At 47.8% G+C, this 20,552-nt stretch overlaps 2 protein-coding genes across 3 annotated transcripts in view; both read right to left on the bottom strand.

Annotated features, from left to right (window-relative positions):
• ZNF134 (zinc finger protein 134) overlaps positions 1 to 20,552 on the bottom strand; it is a 57,474-nt gene that overhangs the window by 29,035 nt on the left and 7,887 nt on the right. The gene's annotated exons all lie outside the window — the stretch shown is intronic.
• On the bottom strand, positions 5,173 to 19,887 carry LOC112806882 (zinc finger protein 792-like). 2 transcript variants are annotated; one of them, XM_025849387.2, is made up of 4 exons: positions 19,482 to 19,887; positions 17,081 to 17,208; positions 15,884 to 15,994; positions 13,008 to 13,167 (listed from the first exon to the last, which is right to left on the bottom strand). In XM_025849387.2, exons 1-4 carry the CDS (start codon positions 19,590 to 19,592, stop codon positions 13,158 to 13,160), a joined length of 360 nt encoding a protein of 119 aa, XP_025705172.1. In that variant the 5' UTR covers positions 19,593 to 19,887; the 3' UTR covers positions 13,008 to 13,157. The 2 variants fall into 2 exon arrangements, with proteins under 2 accessions (XP_073745042.1, XP_025705172.1); XM_073888941.1 differs by lacking the exons at positions 13,008 to 13,167; positions 15,884 to 15,994 and adding an exon at positions 5,173 to 5,342.

Raw genomic sequence — 20,552 nt, 5'->3', positions numbered from 1 at the left:
CTCCCGCCTCACGCGCTGTCCCCTGCGGGCAGCCTCCTCCCGCCTCAGGCCCCCCGGCCCGGCGCCCGCTCCTCACGCCGGCACGCCGGCGCTCGCCCACGGGGCCCCCGCCCACCGCCGCCGCCCCGTCCGACGCCGGGGCCTGGGCCGCAGGGCCGCGAGCCGGCGCCCCGCGCTCGGGCCTCCGGGGTCTGGGTGGGGGGACGGCGGGGAGGGCCCAGGGGACGAGCGCTTACCTGCGGCGGCTCCCTGGGCGCGGCCGCCGCCATCGGACTCGGTGTGCGGAGCGGACACCCGGACCGGCCGTCCCCGTCTCGGCCCCGGCGCGGGGCAGCCCGGGCGGTGTCCCTAAGTCTGTGCGGCAGGGACAGCTCCTCCCCGCGCGCCTTCTCGGTCCCGTCACCAGAGTCCCGGACCGGCCTGACGGTGCCGGAACAAACCCAGGAACACCCAAAACCACCGCCGCAACGAGAACGCCGGAAGTCCCGCCCGAAGCGCTGTTAAACGCACGGAAGAGCTCTCACGTTGGCTCAACCCGCAGCTTCTCCGCGCGGTACCCTCTGGGTAATGTAGTAGAGGCGGTAGGGAGGGCGTTCCCCACCGGAACCATCCCAAGGGCTCTGAGGTTCTGTGACGGTCTCACGACGTTCCGGAGGCTTCCTTAAGGGATTCCCGCGGATTTATAAGGGGTGCTGTCGGCAAGTGCTCAAAAGGTCTTAGAAACATGATTTCAGACCCCATGAAGCTCAGCAGGCTCCCAGAGAATAAAAACAGTATTTCCGGTGTCCCCAAAGTCTACTGATATAAATGGACGTATCATTCCCTAGTCATTTCGACATAAAATATATACATTCTTAGCTGTAAACTAATAAACATCATTTATTGTTCTTCACATGCATGAAACCTCAAGAGGTCGAAGTGAGTTTTGTGAGTTTTAGTACGTTTGGTCAGGCACAAGAGGAAAAGACTCGAGACAGGTTCATCCGAAGAGGGATGTGGGGGCTGCCCTGAAGCAACTGCACAAGGGTGAAGCTCTGCCTCTGGTTCTCACAGAAAACCTCTCTCCCGCCTATATATACTGTGATTGTGTCCTACCCACTGAGGAACAGTTTAATCCATAGGCTATTTCTTTCCCCATATTCCAAGATATCCAACTCCTTTTAGGAACCTGACATGTATCTCAAATGGAGAGCAACTAAACAAATGCTGTTTTTAAAAAAATATTTTATTTATTTATTTGAGAGAGAGAGAAGAGCACAGAGGGAGAGTGAGAGGGAGGAGCTGACTCCCCGATGAGCAGAGAGCCTGAGGTGGGGGCGTGATCCCAGGACCCTGCGATCATGACCTGAGCCGAAGGCAGATGCTTAACCGAGACACCCAGGTGCCCCAACAAATGCTACTTCGGTATGGGACAGTAGCTGCAGTTTTCACACTTGCAGCACAAATGCAAAAGGAGCATCTGAACCCCAATACTAAGGGGGTATCTGAATCTCAAGAGGAAGGAAGCACCTGAACTGCATGGTCTCATCAGTTTGCTGGGAAATGATGATCATTTCTGTTACTGAAGGGAAAGTTCTGCAAGGGGAATTCAGATTATCTCAGAAAGACAGTAGTGAAATAGAAATGACAGAGTTATTGATAATGTTTATGTAGTTCTTTAAAGATAGTGGCAGGAAGCTCTGGGAAACATCAGGGAAGGGTGAAAAAATTTAAGACCTCAGTGACTTTGAGAAGTCATTTAGGTGAGAACATGTGTCTGTGTTGGAAGCTTGGTCACTCTGAGGATATTGTCTTCTTTTTCATTCATGAGCACAGTGAGCAATCCCAGCTTGGAGAGACAGTTGAAGAGGACATTTAGAGTAGCCGGAAGAGTAATCATAAACAGGGAATATGAGGTGTCATGTCTACGCACTGCTCTAACAAGTGTGTATGGAGCACATAAATAAACCACTTAGAAATGTGTGTATTTCTTCCAAGAGTTATGGCAAATACTTAGTAAGCAATGCCAAAAATAGAAGCTAAAAATTACTTAATTCAATGAGAGTATGTAAAAGTGTACAATTTATGTAAGATGAAAAGTCATCAAAAAATTTAAAAATAAAAAAGGTGAACGGAGTCTACAAATGTTCTGTGAATCTCAGTGAATTCTAGATTAACATGCTGTTGAAGAACTGCAGTCATTCATGGACAAATAAAGTACTAACTCATTTCCTCATGCAGGCACAATTAGGGATTAAGCTGGGTGCATCTCTCAGGGACAGTAATAGGAAAATGCCCACCCCAGTTTTTCTGGCTGGGACTTAAGCAGTTAGACAGACTAAGTTATCACTAATCAAAGGCTGAGAGGGGCGAAAGCTTTAGAAATCCCAACAAATTCAGCAGATCCAAAGCGAGTGCTGAGTTCAGAGTCTATCAAAGCACTTTTACATCTGGTTACATGTCGGGGTCACATGGAACCCATCTACAACTCCTGGTCATTCCTGCTCTCCAACTTTTGCAACCTTTGTATCACTTTTTATTTAACATGACTTCTATTTCTCTAAATAGGAGATGAAGTTTACTTTGCATCGGCCACAGATATTTACTAGAAATCTAATGTCACAGGCACAATAAAAAGAATCCTGAACCCACAAAAAGAGAAGAAGGTGGTTTTCAGTCTCACGCTTATCACTCACTATTTTTAGAGACATGCTATTAGAGACACCCAAACACAACATGATTCATAAGATAAAACAATCAAACAACACACACACACTCAGTAAGCTAAAATTTTTAAACTTCCCATGTCCCTGATGCTTCAGCATCCCCACAAACAGGCTGTGAACACCAGGTGACCAATGCACCAGTGTGATAAGGCTGGCTCCTGCCACAAGTGTCCCTTCTTGCTTTCTCCTGTCTCCTGTCTGTTGGTCTTTGTTCTGTGTCTGTCTCTCTCTGCTCCCCTCCTGCTTGGTTGAACCGGCTTCCTGGGCTCTCCTCCATCTGGCCCCTGAGTTTGCATCTGGCCTCCCTCTTCTAGGACTTGTGAGTATAATCAATTCTTTTTTTTTTTTTTTTAAGATTTTATTTATTTATTCATGAGAGACAGAGAGAGAGAGAGAGAGAGAGAGAGAGAGAGAGAGGCAGAGGGAGAAGCAGGCTCCCAAGGAGCAGGGAGCCCGATACGGGACTCGATCCCAGGACCCTGGGATCATGACCTGAGCTGAAGGCAGACGCTTAACCATCTGAGCCACCCAGGCGCCCTAATCAATTCTTTAATATGCCTCTCCAAGTGTAATTTCTGCTGCCGTGTTGGAATGATCCTTAAAGACTCCACAAGGGGAATTATTCCTCCATTTGGCCAGGGGGAGGGAATGATTCTGAACTCTGGGGAAAGTCCCCAAGAGATGCCTTTGACTGAGCACTTACTGCCTGGCTTGTTTACTGCGCCAACTGCACCATCCGGGAAGGCTCCCTGTCTTGGTACTCAGTGCCCTGCTCGGAGCTGCTTGGTGTTGCCCCTTCCTTCCGAGTGTAGCCAAGTCTGCCTCTCAAAGTGCAGACCCTGTCCCCATCCCAACAATGCACCCGGGATGCCGCTCTCCAGCTGCGATCCTGACAAGAAGGGGTAATTATCCCCTGGCTCCCGGATTCCCAGCCACCCAGCATGTGAAGTGATACTTCTCAGTGCGCCTCTGGTGACAGGGATTTCAGGTCTCCAGCCACTGAATCCTGAATCTCCCCGGAGGCGCACAGCTGTGCACTGCCCGGGGGGCTGGGTGGAGAGGGGGACCCGTGGGCGGTGCTCAGTGCTTCACAGTAGCCCTTGGGGAAGATCACTTGCACCCCTCCCTCTGGGGGCAGGCTGCACGTTCCCCGCACAGTCCTCCCCGACCCCTCCTAAGGGTTCTGGCTGCCCCCACCCCACCCCTCATCCCTCCTGGGGTCGCTCGTGGTCCCTGCCCCTCTGAGGTTGATCGGGACGCCCTGGAAAGGGAGAACACCACTGGGAGAGATGGTCAGGTGGACAGCCCACGAGGGGGGTAAACAATTAGCTGCCTACAGATAAGAGCCATTCTAAAAGGTTTTGCTAAGAGAAGAGGGAAAAGAAAGAAAAAGAAAAAAGGCAAAAAAGGGCTGATTATCCACAGTTGGGGCCTTACCAAGGGAGGCTACTGCCTGGAGAGACCAGGGCCCTTTCTCCTCCCACTTTCAGCTTATCAACCAAAGACAGGAGCAAAGCCTGGGGCGGGGGGGAAGCGTGCCGCTCTAGGGGGCACAGGCCTAAGATGGAGGGGGGAAAAAATAATTTTACTCCCCAGGTACTAAGCAAATGCAGGTGTGGTGAGCATAATGCTAGCTCTAAATTACTTATCGATTTGAAAACAGACCCCTTGATGCAGGGGGAGAAAAATTAAAAGGTGATTAAATAAATTGTGCATCTTATGTGTATATAACTAAATTAAAGCAAGTTTCCATAATCTGATCTAATAGAATAAATATGTTACATACTAAAGAATTTCTATAACAAACACAGATTGAACTGGCACAGACTGGCTTTCCTGCCTGTACAATCGAGTCTCTAAAACAGAATTCACATTTGCTTACATGTGAGAGGATGAAGACTTTGAGTTCAGTGTATTTACTTAGGAAGAAGACTCCAGATACAGCATTAAGAGAGAAGACAGAGGTTAAATCTCATGCACCCCTGGAGAGGAAGATGAGGACTAAACATTCGAGGAACGCTTGGAAAATATGCCTCCCACCCATACTCACCAGGGCTCATATTGCAGCCTCCGGAGAAACAAGATCATTAAATTTCCACACACTATTTACTAGGTTTTCTTTTTTAATTCCAGTATAATTAACATACAGTGCTATATTAGTGTCAGGTGTATTAGGTTTCCTAGTAAATATTTTATTTCTGTGTTTTGCCTAAAGAGAAGGTCTATTCACCAAATTACATTTCCTTGGGGGGACAGCGGCCATCATGGTCACAGAGCACAAATGAAAAGGGGGCATTTTATCCTAAGGATAATGGTTTGGCCCACCATGAGGTCAGCCCCCTTGCTGGGAAGTAATTATCATCTCATCTATAACTGCACTGACCATGCCTGTATAGGGGCTTCAGATGATCCCAGAAGAACATTTGAGAAGGGTTTAAATTCTGTATGCTGTAATAAGTACTACTTACTTTATCCAGAGACTTGAGGCAGGAGCAGCTGTGTTTGTGGCCAACCTGAGGGCTATGTCTCCCAACCAGGATCACGTTTTATTTCAGAGAACCATGTGCAGTAACCACCTTGAAGAGCAGAACAATGAGGGGGAAAGGAGAAGGAACTGCCAGAGTGTTAGGGATGAACCTGTAGAAAGTGGAGAAAACTTTAGGCACTGTTTCAATCAACAAATCCGTGAAGCACATAATATGTCACCCACTATTCTCAGTGTATGAGAAAGATCATGGAAGAAAGACAGAAAACCAGCACACCAGTTAGGGGAGGGGCTCCTGTGTGGCCCAGTTGGTTAAGCATCTGCCTTCGGCTCAGGTCATGATCCCAGGATCCTGGGATCGAGTCCCGCATGGGGGGGGGGGGGTCCTTGCTCAGCGGGGAGCCTGCTTCTCCCTCTGCCTGCCACTCCCCCTACTTGTGCTCTCTGTCAAATAAATAAATAAAATCTTAAAAAAGAAAAACAAAACCAGTTAGGGGAAAGAGTAGGGTAGGGGTGGGGATGGGATGAGATATAAGGAGAGGCCTTACCGTGAGGCAAGAGTTGAAAAGAGATGAGGCGGGAGGCTCACGTGGGTAGTTGGGGAGGTGAGATTAAAGCAGAGGGAAGAGGTAGCAGTTGTGTTCCAGCAAAGCCAGCAGACAGTGCATATGGAACCAGGAGAGCGGAAGGAACTTGTCAGAGAAGAGCTTAGAGAGGCAACATGGCGCCGAGTCTGGCAAGGCTCCCCAGGACTCTGCAAGGATTTTGCCTTTTCTCAGAAAAGCTAGGGAACATTGCAAGGTTTTAACCAAATGATTGACATTTTCTTTTTTTTTTTTTTTTAAAGATTTTATTTATTTATTTCAGAGAGAGAGAGAATGAGAGACAGAAAGCACGAGGGGGAAGGGGGTCAGAGGGAGAAGCAGACTCTCCGCCGAGCAGGGAGCCCGATGTGGGACTCGATCCCGGGACTCCAGGATCATGACCTGAGCCGAAAGCAGTCGCTTAACCGACTGAGCCACCCAGGCACCCCCAAATGATTGACATTTTCTGACTCCTACATTGACAATGTTGACTGGTGAGTTGAAGAGCTGACCATTTTTTCTGTCTCCACTTCTTGTGCACTTCAGTTAGTTGTACAGGGGGACTTAAAGGAAAGGAGGTTTTCATGTCTTTTCCTTTTTTTTTTTTTTTAAGATTTCATTTATTTATTTGACAGAGAGAGAAAGAGCACAAGCAGGGGGAGCAGCAGGCAGAGGGAGAGGGAGAAGCAGGCTCCCTGGGAGCCCGATGCGGGGCTTGATCCCAGGGTCCTGGGACCGTGACCTGAGTCAAAGGCAGACGCTTAACTGAGTGAGCCACCCAGGCGCCCCATGTCTGTTCCTTTCAGAGCAAAAGTGGGTATCTGAGGTCTGTCCCTGTCTCATGGCAGGCTGCCCCCTACTGCCCACAGGCTTCGGCCTATACGTCCTGCAGGACTGCTGTCAGCATGGTCAGCTAGTTTACTGTCACTAAAGGCAATGGTCACTTCCAGGTCTTTTAAAAGTAGGCACTCTAGTATCTTTGGGTGCTTGTAGGCTCTTTCTTTTCTTGAAATCCAACCTGTACCTTCCCAGTCTTCCTTCTGCTCCGTATCCGTCCACAACTCATTTTCTGGTTCTTTTGTAAGATGTTATTTCTCTGCCCACATCATGAATAAGGATGCTTCTCTGAGGTCTGAAGAATCGTTAATATTAATAATAAATTTGGGGGCGCCTGGGTGGCTCAGTCGTCAAGCGTCCGCCTTTGGCTCAGGTCATGGTCCCAGGTCCTGGGATCGAGCCCCGCATCGGGCTCCCTGCTCCGCGGGAGCCTGCTTCTCCCTCTGCCTCTTTCTCTCTCTCTGACTCTCATGAATTAAAAAAAAAAAAAAAAATCTTAAAAAAATAAAAAAAATCTTTAAATAATAACAATAATAAATATGGATAGAAACCTTATCATGGAAGCACATGGTCCACTTAGCCTATCTCCTTGGGCTGCAGTGTCTCCTGACCCAGATCTCACTATTTATTGCCCTCCTCCGGGGAGACTCTCAGTCTCCACAGATCACAGGAAAGTTTCTCTCACTAATGTTTCCCCTGCTTCTTGGAAAAGCATTATTAATCACCACTGTTTCTGCTAACTGATAGAAGAGACAGAAAGCGTTCCAGTTATTCTCAACTCCCCAAGCAGGCACTGTCATTACCGCACCAGGTGACTGGATAATTTGAGGTGAGATCAGAGAATTTTAAATTATGTCTTAGGGTTCTGCTGATTCCCCACCACCCATCCTCTGATTGTGGTGACTGTCACCACAGGCCCAGGCTCCTGAAAAAAGACATTTTGGATAACTCTCTCCTCGTTATTCAAAGTTTTTAAGAAAATGTAAGGATGTTGTAAAATAAGTATTTAAAATATATGTATATTAATTAATGCTGAGATATATGAAAACCATTAATTTTGTATGTTTTTCTTATATTTGGGTATCATTAATTCTACTACATTTTGAATTAATCCTCTACATATAAAAAGAAGGTAATTATAACCTCTACAAATGAGATCCTTTAATGTTTTTGCTTTACAGTGTTTTTATTTTAATTTGCGTGCCCTATTGTTTGGGGTAGTAATAGTGTGGTAGTGGCCATTGTACATTTGCATCTGAATGAAACAGGAGTAAATCTCTGACTTTGCCATCCTTATATGGAACTGTACTCACACAGAATAATCCAATTTGCTTATGGTGAATTATTCTGTTACTATCCTACTATAAAATAGGTCATTGATATTATAATTTGGATTCCTTCATTTTCATACAAATAGGAGACTGCCCTCTGGAATGACTACTTAACCAGCAAAGGACAGAGAGAAAGTGTACAAGCAGGGCAGAGGGAGAGGGAGAAGCAGACTCCCCACTGAGCAGGGAGCCCGATGCAGGGCTCGATCCCAGGACCCCAAGATCATCGTGACCTGAGCCAAAGGCAGATGCTTAACAGAGCCACCCACCCTGCAGGTGCCCCAGTTCGGCAGTTTCTTAATAAGAGAAATATCTACCTACCCCCTGACTCAGACACTCTACTCCTAGGTATGAACTCAAAAGAAACGAAACATATTTCCATGAAGACTTCACGTAAACATCTGTGGCAGCTTTATCTGTAAAAACCAAGAACTGAAAAACAATCCAGATGTTAATTAACAGATGAATGGATAAACAAATGGTGTTACATTTGTAGAGTATAAAATATATATCTATATAGTATACTAATTAAAAAAAAAAATCCTAACTATTCATGACACAACAGAGATAAATGCCAAAATATAACTGTGCCACATAAGAGAAGCCACACAAGGAGTAAGGATTAGAGTTATGTGAAATTTTAAAAAAGGCAAACTAATCTATACTGAATAAAATAAACACATTTACCCAGACACCAAGTATCGTCCACTTCCCAACATTTCCAAAAACACTTCCAACACTCCTAAAGAACCCTTACCACCAAAGCCAGAGGCATGTCATCTATAGTGTGTGAGCTCAGATGTGAGGCATTTCCTGCAGTGGGCGCATATTCCTTACTTGGCTGAGGTGACAGATATGGGGAGGATTAACTGAGTGAGGAATTACTGGGGCCCTGAACAGGCCAGACATGTGGTTGGTGTTCAGGGGATGTTAGCTGTTTTTTTGTTTTTTTAATAATTTCTTCCCTAGGGGCGCCTGGGTGGCTCAGTTGGTTGAGCAGCCAACGTGATTTTGGCTCAAGTCATAATCTCAGGGTCCTGGGATCAAGCCCTGCATCAGGCTCCCCACTCAGCAGGGAGTCTGCTTGAAATTCTCTCCCTCTCCCTTGCCCATCACCCCACTCACTCACTCTCTCAAAATAAATAGATCTTAAAGAAAAATAATTTCTTCTCTTTAAACTGATATTTTTTTCTTTTTTTTAAAGATTTTATTTATTTATTTGAGAGAGACAGATTGAGAGATAGAGAGCATGAGAGGGGGGAGGGTCAGAGGGAGAAGCAGACTCCCCGCTGAGCAGGGAGCCTGATGCGGGCTTCGATCCTGGGACTCCAGGATCATGACCTGAGCCGAAGGCAGTTGCTTAACCATCTGAGCCACTCAGGCGCTCCACAATTTATTTTTCTTAAATTATTGTAGTCTTTACATCTTTCTGGTAAATGGGGAAAAGTTTTCCTTGCCATAAAGGATAGGTTACCATGAAAACACAACAATAAAATCAAAATAATGCTATTACATCCTAGCAAACTCATGGGGCCTGCTTAGGACTGCTCCCTGTTTGCCAAAGGGGAAGTCAGTAATATTTAGGGGGGCATACAGATTCACCACTAAACCAAGACTTCCTCCTGATGCCAGTCAGGAAGAGAAGGGAAAGAAGGACTGGCTCCCAGAATGCCCACCTATGCCACCTGATGCCATGTCAGCACGCCCTCTAAAACCATCTCCCCGGGTGCCTGGGTGGCTCAGTTGGTTAGGCGACTGCCTTCGGCTCAGGTCATGATCCTGGAGTCCCGGGATCGAGTCCCACATCGGGCTCCCTGCTCAGCAAGGAGTCTGCTTCTCCCTCTGACCCTCTTCCCTCTCGTGCTCTCTCTCTCTCAAATAAATAAATAAAATCTTTAAAAAAAAAAATTATTTAAAACCATCTCCCCTACCTGAGGACTGTGACCCAGGCCTTAAGGAAACAGGGATGACTATAAAGGCGCCTCCTCTGCCTCCTTCAGTGCACTGTCAAACGTGCAGTGACAGAGGAGAGGGTTGTTCCCTCCAAACCAGGGTGCCCCTGCCATATTGTACTTGGTCCAGGGGGGCCGTACAATGACTGTGTGGCCCACATACCAGACTCAGTAGTGTCCCTATACCATGCCTGTCCCGAGTCTCTGTGGGGTGTCTGTGCAATTTGTGTCCCCGTACTTGCTAGGAGGTGTCAAGACCTCATGTCTACCTCTCAGGTCCCCAGTGAGTTTTACATATACCAGCTGTGTGTGCCTCACATCTGTCACACACCATCAGTGTTGTGGACATAGTGTCTGCATGCATGTCCATGCAATGCTGAGGATGTCAGCATTGCACATTTGTCACGCACGTTCCCAGAGTATATGTCAGGTCTCCCCAGGATGTGCTAAGGGGAGTCAGTATCACACGCCTGCCAGACAGGGCTCCCTGTATCTGAGTGTGTGTGTGTCCCCAGGCTGCACTGCAGTGTCATCGCCACGCATCCATCCCATCGAATACCTGAATGTGTTTCCAGGTGGTGCCACCACCATACACCCATCTGCTGGGACTCATCATTCATTGATATCTAGTGCACAGGAAATTTGGGGGAAGGGTCAGCATATTATGAGATACAGGGAGCCAAAGCTAGAATGCTGCAAACTGTAATGGACACACGGCTCATCACTTCAACAAGTAAATACTAAAAAAGAGATGTGGCACCTATAGGTTAACAGACCGACAAAACACATTTTGTATCCTTTTGTTTTTTTTTAAGAAAAGATTTTATTTATTTACTTGAGAGAAAGAGAGCACAAGCACAGGGAGTGGCAGAGGGAGAAAGAGAAGCAGGCTCCCCACCGAGCATGAGCCCAATGTGGGGCTCGATCCCAGGACCATGGCATCATGACCAGAGCTGAAGGTAGACACTCAACCGACTGAGCCACCCAGGTGCCCCGTATTTTGTATCCTGATTGTAACTAGTCTACCTTTTTATTAAGGGTTTTATTTATTTATTTGACAGAGACACAGCAAGAGAGGGAATACAAGCAGGGGGAATGGGAGAGGGAGAAGCAGGCTTCCCGCCGAGCAGGGAGCACGATGCGGGGCTCGATCCCAGGACCCTGAGATCATGACCTGAGTGGAAGGCAGATGCTTAACGACTGAGCCACCCAGGTGCCCCTGTAACTAGTCTCTACCTTAAAGAAAAAAGACATTTTTGAGAAAACTGATAAAATTCATCATTGACTTTTTCATATTTATAATTTAAAATATTTTTATTCTGGGAGAAAGTTATTAGCATTATGAAAAAGCTCTTACATTTTAGAAAAGCATTCTTCAGTATGCATTAAAAAACATGATGTCTATGTTTCATGGGTAAAATAGCCCACTAATATGTATAAAGGAAGATGAAACCAGAAAGACCATAAATAACAATGGAAGACTGAGGCTCCATGAGAGTCTTTTCCACTTCTGTTTATATTTGAAAGTAGCCATTATTATTCAAAAGGTAGAATATGTCCTCATATCAGTAATTCTATATGCTGGGAAGAACAAATTTAAAAAGGGCACATGGAAACTTTAGTTTTTTGTTTGTTTGTTTTAAAGATTTTATTTATTTGACAGAGAGAGACACAGCGAGAGAAGGAACACAAGCAGGGGGAGTGGGAGAGGGAGAAGCAGGCTCCCGCTGAGCAGGGAGCCTGATGCGGGCTCGATCCCAGGACCCTGGGATCATGACCTGAGCTGAAGGCAGACACTTAACGACTGTGCCACCCAGGTGCACCGAAACTTTAGTTTTTATGACTCAAAACATCAAAATATACATTTCAAATATGTGTATTTGTCAATTACATATCAAACTTTAAGTTATAAATACTCAAATAGCATCACTCCCTTATCATTCTACTGTTTTATCACATATGTTCTTGAGGTTATCTGTGGCTACCGTATCAACAGGGTGAAAAGAGAATGTGCTTCAAACAAAAAGTTGTACTACTGCCAACTCGTCCCAACTTCGTGTTCGGTGACATCATGTTGGCGGTTTGAAACTGGCCATTGTGGGAGAACTTACACCAAGGAAGTTGGCAAATGCTGCAAACTAGGGCTTAATTTATTATTGATATATTGCCGAATATATCAAATGCCTACACCCAGAAAGTGATGGAAAATATGCTACTAAATGGTATAGGTAGCCACTACATTGTACATGCCCCCAAGAAAAACTGAAGAAAAAAAAATGACAGAATATTCTTCCAGTATTCAAAAACAATCATTCCACACAACAAAGAAGTTGCTCACATTACTGAACAAATAAAATTCCAATATTAAGTCTTTGTTGTTTCATCATCTTACGTGTTATTAAAGGGAAAATAACCGGGGCGCCTGGGTGGCTCAGATGGTTAAGCATCTGCCTTCGGCTCAGGTCATGATCTCAGAGTCATGGAATCAAAGCCCCGCATTGGGCTCCTGGCTCAGCGGGGAGCCTGCTTCTCCCTCTCCCTCTCTCCCTGCTCATGCTCTCTCTCTATCTCTGTGTCTCAAATGAATAAATAAAAAATTTTTTTAAAAAAAGGGGAAAATAACCAAATTTCATAAAATAAAAACTAGCCCGAGGAGAATAGGCATTTATTAAAGATAAATAGAGGGGCGCCTGGGTGGCTCAGTGGGTTAAGTGTCTGCCTTTGGCTCAAGTCATGATCCCAGGGTCCTGGGATCGAGTCCCACATGGGGCTCCCTGATCGGTGCAAAGCCTACTTCTCCCTCTTGCTCTCCCTCTGCCTGCTGCTCCCCTTGCTTGTGCTGTGCTCTCTTTCTCTCTCCAATAAATAAAATATTTAAAAAAAGATAAATAGATGGCAAATACATGAAACAATGCTCAACATCATAAATCCATACGGAAATGTAACTAAAATGAATGAGATACTAATGCTTATCTTATTTTATTTTTTTAAAAGATTTATTTATTTATTTATTTGAGACAGAGAGAATGAGAGAGAGAGAGAGCACATGAGAGGGGGGAGGGTCAGAGGGAGAAGCAGACTCTCCGCCGAGCAGGGAGCCCGATGGCGGGACTCGATCCAGGGACTCCAGGATCATGACCTGAGCCGAAGGCAGTCGCTTAACCAACTGAGCCACCCGGGTGCCCCCAATGCTTATTTTAGAACAGTAAAATTAAAAAGTCATCTTACCAGGCATTGACAAGGGTGTGAAGGAATTTGAAGTCTCACACACTGCTGGTGGGAGTACAAAAAGACACAACCATTTTAGATTACAGTTTGGCAGTATTTTTTAAAAAGTTAAATATTGGGCGCCTGGGTGGCTCAGTTGGTTAAGCGACTGCCTTCGGCTCAGGTCATGATCCTGGAGTCCCGGGATCGAGTCCCACATCAGGCTTCCTGCTCGGCAGGGAGTCTGCTTCTCCCTCTGGCCCTCTTCCCTCTCGTGCTTTCTATCTCTCGTTCTCTCTGTCTCTCAAATAAATAAATAAAATCTTTAAAAAAAAATTAAATATTTACCTCCCCTATGACTCAGACAGTGCACTGAGTCATTAATATAAGAGAAATTAAACATATAACCATATAAAGAATTATAAACAAATTTTCACATCAGCTTTATTTCCAATAGCTGAACAGTAGAAATAACCAAAATATCCATAAACTGATGAATGGATAAATATTGTTGACGACACATGAAAGAAAAAGCATAAGAATTAAATAGTCCTATAAGCACCATTTATGAATCTCAAAGCAGTGTCAAGAAAACAGAAAAAAAGAGTAAACACTTTATGATCAATCATAAAATTCTAGAAAATGCAATCAGTTGTAAAGGAATGTAAATCAAAGGTGGCCTGGAGAGTAAAGGAGAGATTATAAAAGGGAATAAGGAAAAGATGCAGGTGACGGACATGCTCATCATCACTGATAACAGTGATGGTTTCCTAAGTGTTTATACATTACCATGTTGTATGTGAACTCTCCAGTGCTGAATGAGGTCAGATTTCTGGCTAAAAGATCTGCCACATTCTATGCACTCATAAGGATTTGCTCCAGTGTGCACTCGCCAGTGTCAAATGAGATGGGTTTTGTGGCTAAAGAATCTCCCACATTCACTACACTTGTAAGCTCTTTCCCAGCGTGAATTTGCTGGTGCTGAAGAGGTCTGTATTTGTAGCTGATGGCTTTTCCACATTTGCTAAATTCATCAAGACCTTCTCCAGTGTGGAATCACTGGTGGTGAAGGGTGTAAGTGCTACTGAAAACTGTCCTGTATTCAATCCACTTGTGACTTATTCCACTGTTAAAGGGCTCCCCACACTCAATGCTGCACTGTGGCTTCTCACCACTGGGAGTGTCCGGGTGCTGGAGAAGGCCTGAGGTAGCTGGAAAGAAAGGGTCTTTCAAGAAAGGTCTATGGACCACATAGGGGGCACGTGGATGGCGTAGTCAGTTAAGCATCTGACTCTTGGTTTCTGCTCAGGTCAAGATCTCAGTCCCCACAGGATGGCGTAGTCAGTTAAGCATCTGACTCTTGGTTTCTGCTCAGGTCAAGATCTCACTCCCCACAGGTGAAGGGCTTCCCTGATACACGGAATCTGCAGCTTATCACAAACAAGGTACTGTTCACATCTATTTTGAAGATTTTCTTTCCACTGTCATGCTTTTGGTACTGGTGAAGGTTTGCACCAAACCAGAAGCCTCTGGATGCCCCACCCAAGTATGACTTCTGCCCAGAACATGCTGCTTGGCTCAGAAGGGTGCAAATCATCTTTCAATATTGGGACACAGGGACGCCTGGGTGGCTCAGGGAGTTAAGCATCTGCCTTTGGCTCAGGTCATGATCCCAGGGCCCTGGGATCGAGCCCCACATCGGGCTCCAGCCCCACATCGGGCTCCCTGCTCAGCGGAAGCCTGCTTCTCCCTCTCCAACTCCCCCTGCTTGTGTTCCCTCTCTCGCTGTGTTTCTGTCAAAAAATAAATAAAATCTTAAAAAAAAATACTGGGACACAATTCTCACAGAAATGAGTCTTTTGGATTGATGAGTCTGCCTTAGAAGTCCTGACCTGTGATACTCCTCCTAACAGAAACGCTCTGCTCAGAAGGTACTTCCTCATCCTCTGCTCCAAACCAACAATGTGAAAGTAGAGAAATACTGATACAGTATATTTTAACTTTGCAGAGAGTGAAGTCCCATCAAGAATGTGTGTTACAGGGGCGCCTGGGTGGCTCAGCTGGTTAAGCATCTGCCTTCGGCTCAGGTCATGATCCCGGAGTCCTGGGATCAAGTCCCACATTGGGCTCTCAGCTCAGCGGGGAGCCTGCTTCTCTCTCTGACCCTCTTCCGTCTCATGCTGTTTCTCACTCTCTCTCTCAAATAAATAAATAAAATGTTTAATCCATGGGAGTAATTTCAGAATGAGGCAGCAATGTGAAGGGAGGGCTGCTTTGCAGTACTGGGCCTCTAAAGAGAATGAGGGAGACCTTTTGAGACAAAGGGCACAAGGATGGGGTGCAACACAGGGAGGGGAGGCAGAATCACGGATTCACTCCTCTCCAACAGCCTTCAGCAGGAACTTGTTGTCTGGGGACAAGTCCGCGCTACACAGAATAATGGTTGTGTCCAGGCCAAGGGAAATACAAGTGGGACTGAGTATCTGGGTTTAAGGCTATGTGCATACCTCACAACACATTATGTGTGGGAGAACAGCAGACCATGCAGTGGAGAGGAACAAATGATACATGGAGGTCAGAAACCTGGGGACGGCCAGGGAATGGAAGTCACAGATGAAATGTCACTCAGAATCAGAAAAGTGTCAAGTACATAGAAAACAGTGTAGATGATGTGTCCAGTGGCAATGCACCAAAACACTGGTGGACACAGGGCAGGTTCCTGGTATGCTCTGAACACAGCCCTGATGTCATGCCCACCCGCCCACCACCAGCTGCCACTCACCAGGGCCAGGCTTCCTCTGAGACCATCCTGCCATGTTCACCCTGTGAAGCAAGCAGGGTGCTCCCCAGACTCCCAGTTGTGTAACTAAATGGGACCCGAATGAAGCAAGTCCTTAGGGAAAGAGAGCACAGGTGAGTGGTCAGCACTGGACCAGAGCAACTCAGGCAACATCAGAAGACAGGAAAGAACATTACAATAAAGTCTCAAAAGAGAGTCTTTCAAGAAAGGTCTATGGACCACACAGGGGGCGCCTGGATGGCGTAGTCAGTTAAGCCTCTGACTCCTGGTTTCTGCTCAGGTCAAGATCTCAGGGTCATGAGATCAAGCTCTGCGTTGGGTTCCATGCTCAGCGGGGAGTCTGCTTAAGATTCTCTCTCCCTCTCCTTCTGCCCCTCCCGTCAAGCCCTCATGCACACGCGTTCTCTCTAAAATAAGTAAATCCTTAAAAAAAAAAAAAAAAGAAAGAAAAAGAAAGGTCTATGGACCACGTAAATAGTGACCATGACAATGCTTACAATTCCTGATATAGGCAATCACAAGGAATCTTTAAAAGTTCTCATGACAAGAAAAAAATATTTGGAACTCTGTATGGTGATGAATGCTAATCAAATGTAATGTGGTAAGCATTCTGCAATATATACAAATATCAAATCATTATGCTGTGCACCTGAAACTAACATGTTGTCAATTACAACTCAATTAAAAAAAAAAGAAGGGGCAAGGGTACCTGGGTGGCTCAGTCGGTTAAGTGTCTGCCTTTGGCTCAAATCATGATCTCGGGGTCCTGGGATTGAGCCCCGCATCAGGCTCCCTGCTCAGCGGGGAGCCTCCTTCTCCCTCTCCCCCCACTTGTATGCTTTCTGTCAAATAAATAAATAAAATAAAAAGAAGGGGCAAAACCTGGGGCACAAGGTGCCATTGATCTGGACACAGTCATCCCGCCCGGGAGAGAGTGAATGAAGTGAGATCCATTACAGTGGTTGCCAGACTCCAGACTCCTAGACCTTCCCCTGTACACTATGGGGTTGCAGGTGTTAGGGCTGCTTGAAGAATGCATTGCATGGGACAGGGCACACAGCTTAGCATGGGCACCCATAACACATATGCCAAGGAAGTGGGGAAGTTAGAAGCCCAAGTTTGGTTCTGGGAGAGGGAGAAAGACAGTTCAGGATACTGAGAGGAAAATGAAGGCCTTACCCACGGATGTTGTTAAACGCCAAGTTCTCTAGCATAACACTGTGGTACAGGAGCCTCTGAGCCTCATCAAGGAGCCCCCACTCCTCCTGGGAGAAGTACACGGCCACGTCCTCAAAGGTCACACAACTCTGCCAATAATGGGACGGTTCATTCCATAATCAGCTTCTCTCCTAGGACCCCAAGTTCATCTACCCACTCATTCTTCCCCTGCTCACCCACCTCATGTCCCCATCTGAGAGAAGAGATGCCCTGATGCCACTGATGCCCACTCTCTCCTCCTGGTCCCCGTTTGATCACTATACCCACCCCCAGCAGCCACAGGCAGGTGGGCAGTTAGCGATACCTACGCTCTGGGCCTGGCCTGCAGGGAAATACTTTCTCGTTAAGCAATTCTGCTAGGATCCCCCAGATCATACCTCCCAGACATAACTAAGGGTGTGGGCTACCATTTCACCCTGAGGTCCTCAATGCCAGGGCCCTCGGGCCTTCACTTCCCACTCCCTCCCCCAGTTCTCCTTGCTCCATGTTATTCAGCACATGGCATAGAGAGTGCTGGCAAATTCAAACAGGATCTAGAACTACCCCATCTCCAGTGGCAGAGGCAGCCCAGAATCCTGCTCTACAGGTCTCCCTGCCTGACTATTCCTTGCTTCAACCTCAGCCACTCAGAACCACTTATGGATCTCAGACACCCATGACCCTCCTCCACTTGTGCTGCACTTGATGGGCTCTCGCCTGTCAAGCCTTCCTCTCTCTTCCTAACCCTCATTCAAAACCAGTGCCAGAGACCTTCCACCCCAGGTCCAGCAATTCTCCTACATGACCACGTGGCCCCTGAGCTAATCCACGTGCCTGGCTGAAACTCCCTAGACACACCAAGGTCATGACAAAATCCTGGTGACCCCAGAGCAGTGAATAAGCAGCAGTCCTGGCCTCACTGCCTCCACTACCCCTATGCCTCTGCATCCACCTCACGTGCAGGTGGATCTCATCCCTCAGAAGCCTTGGCCATCTGTACATAGTGGCCATCTCATCCACTTCTACACTGTTCCCACCACCACTTCTCTCTTTCACTTGTGTTTATGATGTCTGCCACTCCACACATAGGTGACCAAGCAGGAGACCCAGGCCTCTGATCCCGCCCTCCCCTTTCTGGACTACTATTTACATCATCATGGCGGAGATTACCCTTCCTAAATGTGATCCACAGCAATTATGGACTGAGTGTATGCACCCTCCCAAAATTCATTCGTTGGAGCCCTGACCCCCAGTGTGATGGTATTTGGAGGCTGGGGCTTTGGGAGGTTTAGATTCGGAGGCTGGGACCCTTCTAAGGAGAGAAAGATAGATCTCCTGCTCTCTTCACTTGTTTGCACCAACAAAAGGCTATGTGAGGATACAGTGAGGAGGTAGCCATCAGCAAGACAGGAAGAGAGACTCTCACCAGGAAATGAAGCTGCCAACACTTTCATCTTGGACTTCCTGGCTTCCAGAACTCTGAGAAATAAAGGTATTTTGTTTTAGCTGCCCAAGCTAAGAAACACAGCTCCATCCTGGTCCACATTTTGCAGACCAGTGCATCCAGCTACCCATTTCTACTTCTACTCATTTGTTCTCTGAAACATCTCATATACTTAACATGGCCAAAACAATACTAGTATCTTGAAGGAAAATTAATCCTATCACCGACTTCTACATCCCAGTTGGAGCTTCTAGCCTTCCAGCTGATAAACCAAAGATCTTGCAGTCACCCCTGACTTCTACTTTTTTCTCTCTCACCTTCAAAATCAGAAAATGCAGATCTACTAAAAAAAACTTGATTCAGAATCCAGCCACTTTTTCTACCTCCAAGGCCACCGCATTGGTCCACATCATCAACACTCACTGGACTACTGAGGTACCCTCTTCCCTGGTCTTCCTGCCACTTTCCTCACACCCCTAGTCTGTTCTCCATGGTGCAATCACAGGAAGCCCCGTAAGAGCTTGATCAGATCCCTCCACTGCTCCAAGCCTCCCGTTGTTCCCATCACCTCCAGAATAGACACCCAACTTCTCAGGGTGTCATCCAGGTCTGGCTCCTGTCCCCTGGCTCTCTGTTCCCACAAGAAAGGACACTGAGGTTCCCTTATTCAGCTCAGTCTCCCCTCCACGGGTCTGCACACACAGGTACCTATGCTGGGGCAACCTTCCTCCACACCTCACTCTCTTGGTTGCCAGCAGTAGGAACCACTCCATATAACCTCCAGCCGGATCTGAGGACCCTGGGCTTACAATCTGTTCCAGGTCCCCAGGCCCAAGGCCTGGAAGAATGGTAAGTGAAGAGCTCCAGGACACCACAATCACAGAGATCATGAGAGGGATCAGGACCAGCGAGGTTCCGGAACACCATCCACTCACTCACCTCTGGGGGTTCCCTAAGTGCTTCTGCACTGGTAACAATCTGTATGAAGAGGAAAGTTGCCAGAAGCAGGTGACCATGGCAGGGTTCCATGCGCTCCAGGCTCCCCTGCATCTCACCCAGCCCTGGAACCCAGTGACCTCAGGCTAACCTCTGTGCTTCAGTCCGCAGTGCTCCCACCAGCTCTGCGACCTTAGACAAGAACTCCACTTCCGGGGCCTCTCTGTCTTCTTCACCCCCGTCCCAACCTGTTCACTCCCTCGAGCAGCTTTTGGAAAGCCGTTAACACCCTAACACTGACTGTGTCCCTCTTCTGTTGACGACCCCCCAGGGCCCTCGGAACAGAGGTACGCACCTCGGCCCGCCAGTCCCGGCGCGACCCCGCCTCACGCGCTGTCGCCTGCGGGCAGCCTCCTCCCGCCTCAGGCCCCCTCCAGCCTCCCTCCGGCCTCCTCCCGCCTCAGGCCCCCCGGCCCGGAGCCCGCTCCTCACGCCGGCACGCCGGCGCTCGCACACGGGGCCCCCGCCCAGCGCCGCCGCCCCGTCCGACGCCGGGGCCTGGGCCGCAGGGCCGCGAGCCGCTCGGGCCTCCGGGGTCTGGGTGGGGGGACGGCGGGGAGGGCCCGGGGGACGAGCGCTTACCTGCGGCGGCTCCCTGGGCGCGGCCGCCGCCGTCGGACTCGGTGGGCGGAGCGGACACCCGGACCCGCGGTCCCCGTCCCGGCGCAGGGCAGCCCGGGCGGCGTCGCCAGCCGCGGACCCCAGGGGACAGCGCCTCCTCTCGCGCCTTCCCGGTCCTGTTACCTCAGTCTCCACCGGCGCATCAGAGTGTGTGATTCAGCGAACAGACCTAAGAGTAGCCAAAACAACCCCCACGACGAGGACGCCGGAAGTCCCGCCCCGACGTCATGCGCACGCACGAAGTTGCCCTTCTCGGGAGCCTTCTTTTTTTTTTTTTAAAGATTTTTATTTATTTATTTGAGAGAGAGAGAGAATGAGAGATAGAGAGCACGAGAGGGAAGAGGGCCAGAGGGAGAAGCAGACTCCCCGCTGAGCAGGGAGCCCGATGCGGGA

Source organism: Callorhinus ursinus, unplaced genomic scaffold (assembly GCF_003265705.2).
Source record: "Callorhinus ursinus isolate GAN/ISIS: 27379988/994484 unplaced genomic scaffold, GSC_fseal_2.0 scaffold100, whole genome shotgun sequence".
Taxonomy (NCBI): Eukaryota; Metazoa; Chordata; class Mammalia; order Carnivora; family Otariidae; genus Callorhinus; species Callorhinus ursinus.
The sequence above is the reverse complement of the archived record's forward strand: the minus strand, read 5'-3'. Positions and strand labels throughout refer to the sequence as shown.

Bases quoted from the DNA above. Each gene is read 5' to 3' on its own strand.
- LOC112806882 (XM_025849387.2), bottom strand. From the start codon at position 19,592: ATGCAGGGGAGCCTGGAGCGCATGGAACCCTGCCATGGTCACCTGCTT. The intron at 17,209-19,481 runs GTGAGTGAGTGG...CATTATTGGCAG, and splicing joins CACTTAGGGAACCCCCAGAG to AGTTGTGTGACCTTTGAGGA. The intron at 15,995-17,080 runs GTAAGGCCTTCA...TCTTTCCCTAAG, and splicing joins GCGTTTAACAACATCCGTGG to GACTTGCTTCATTCGGGTCC.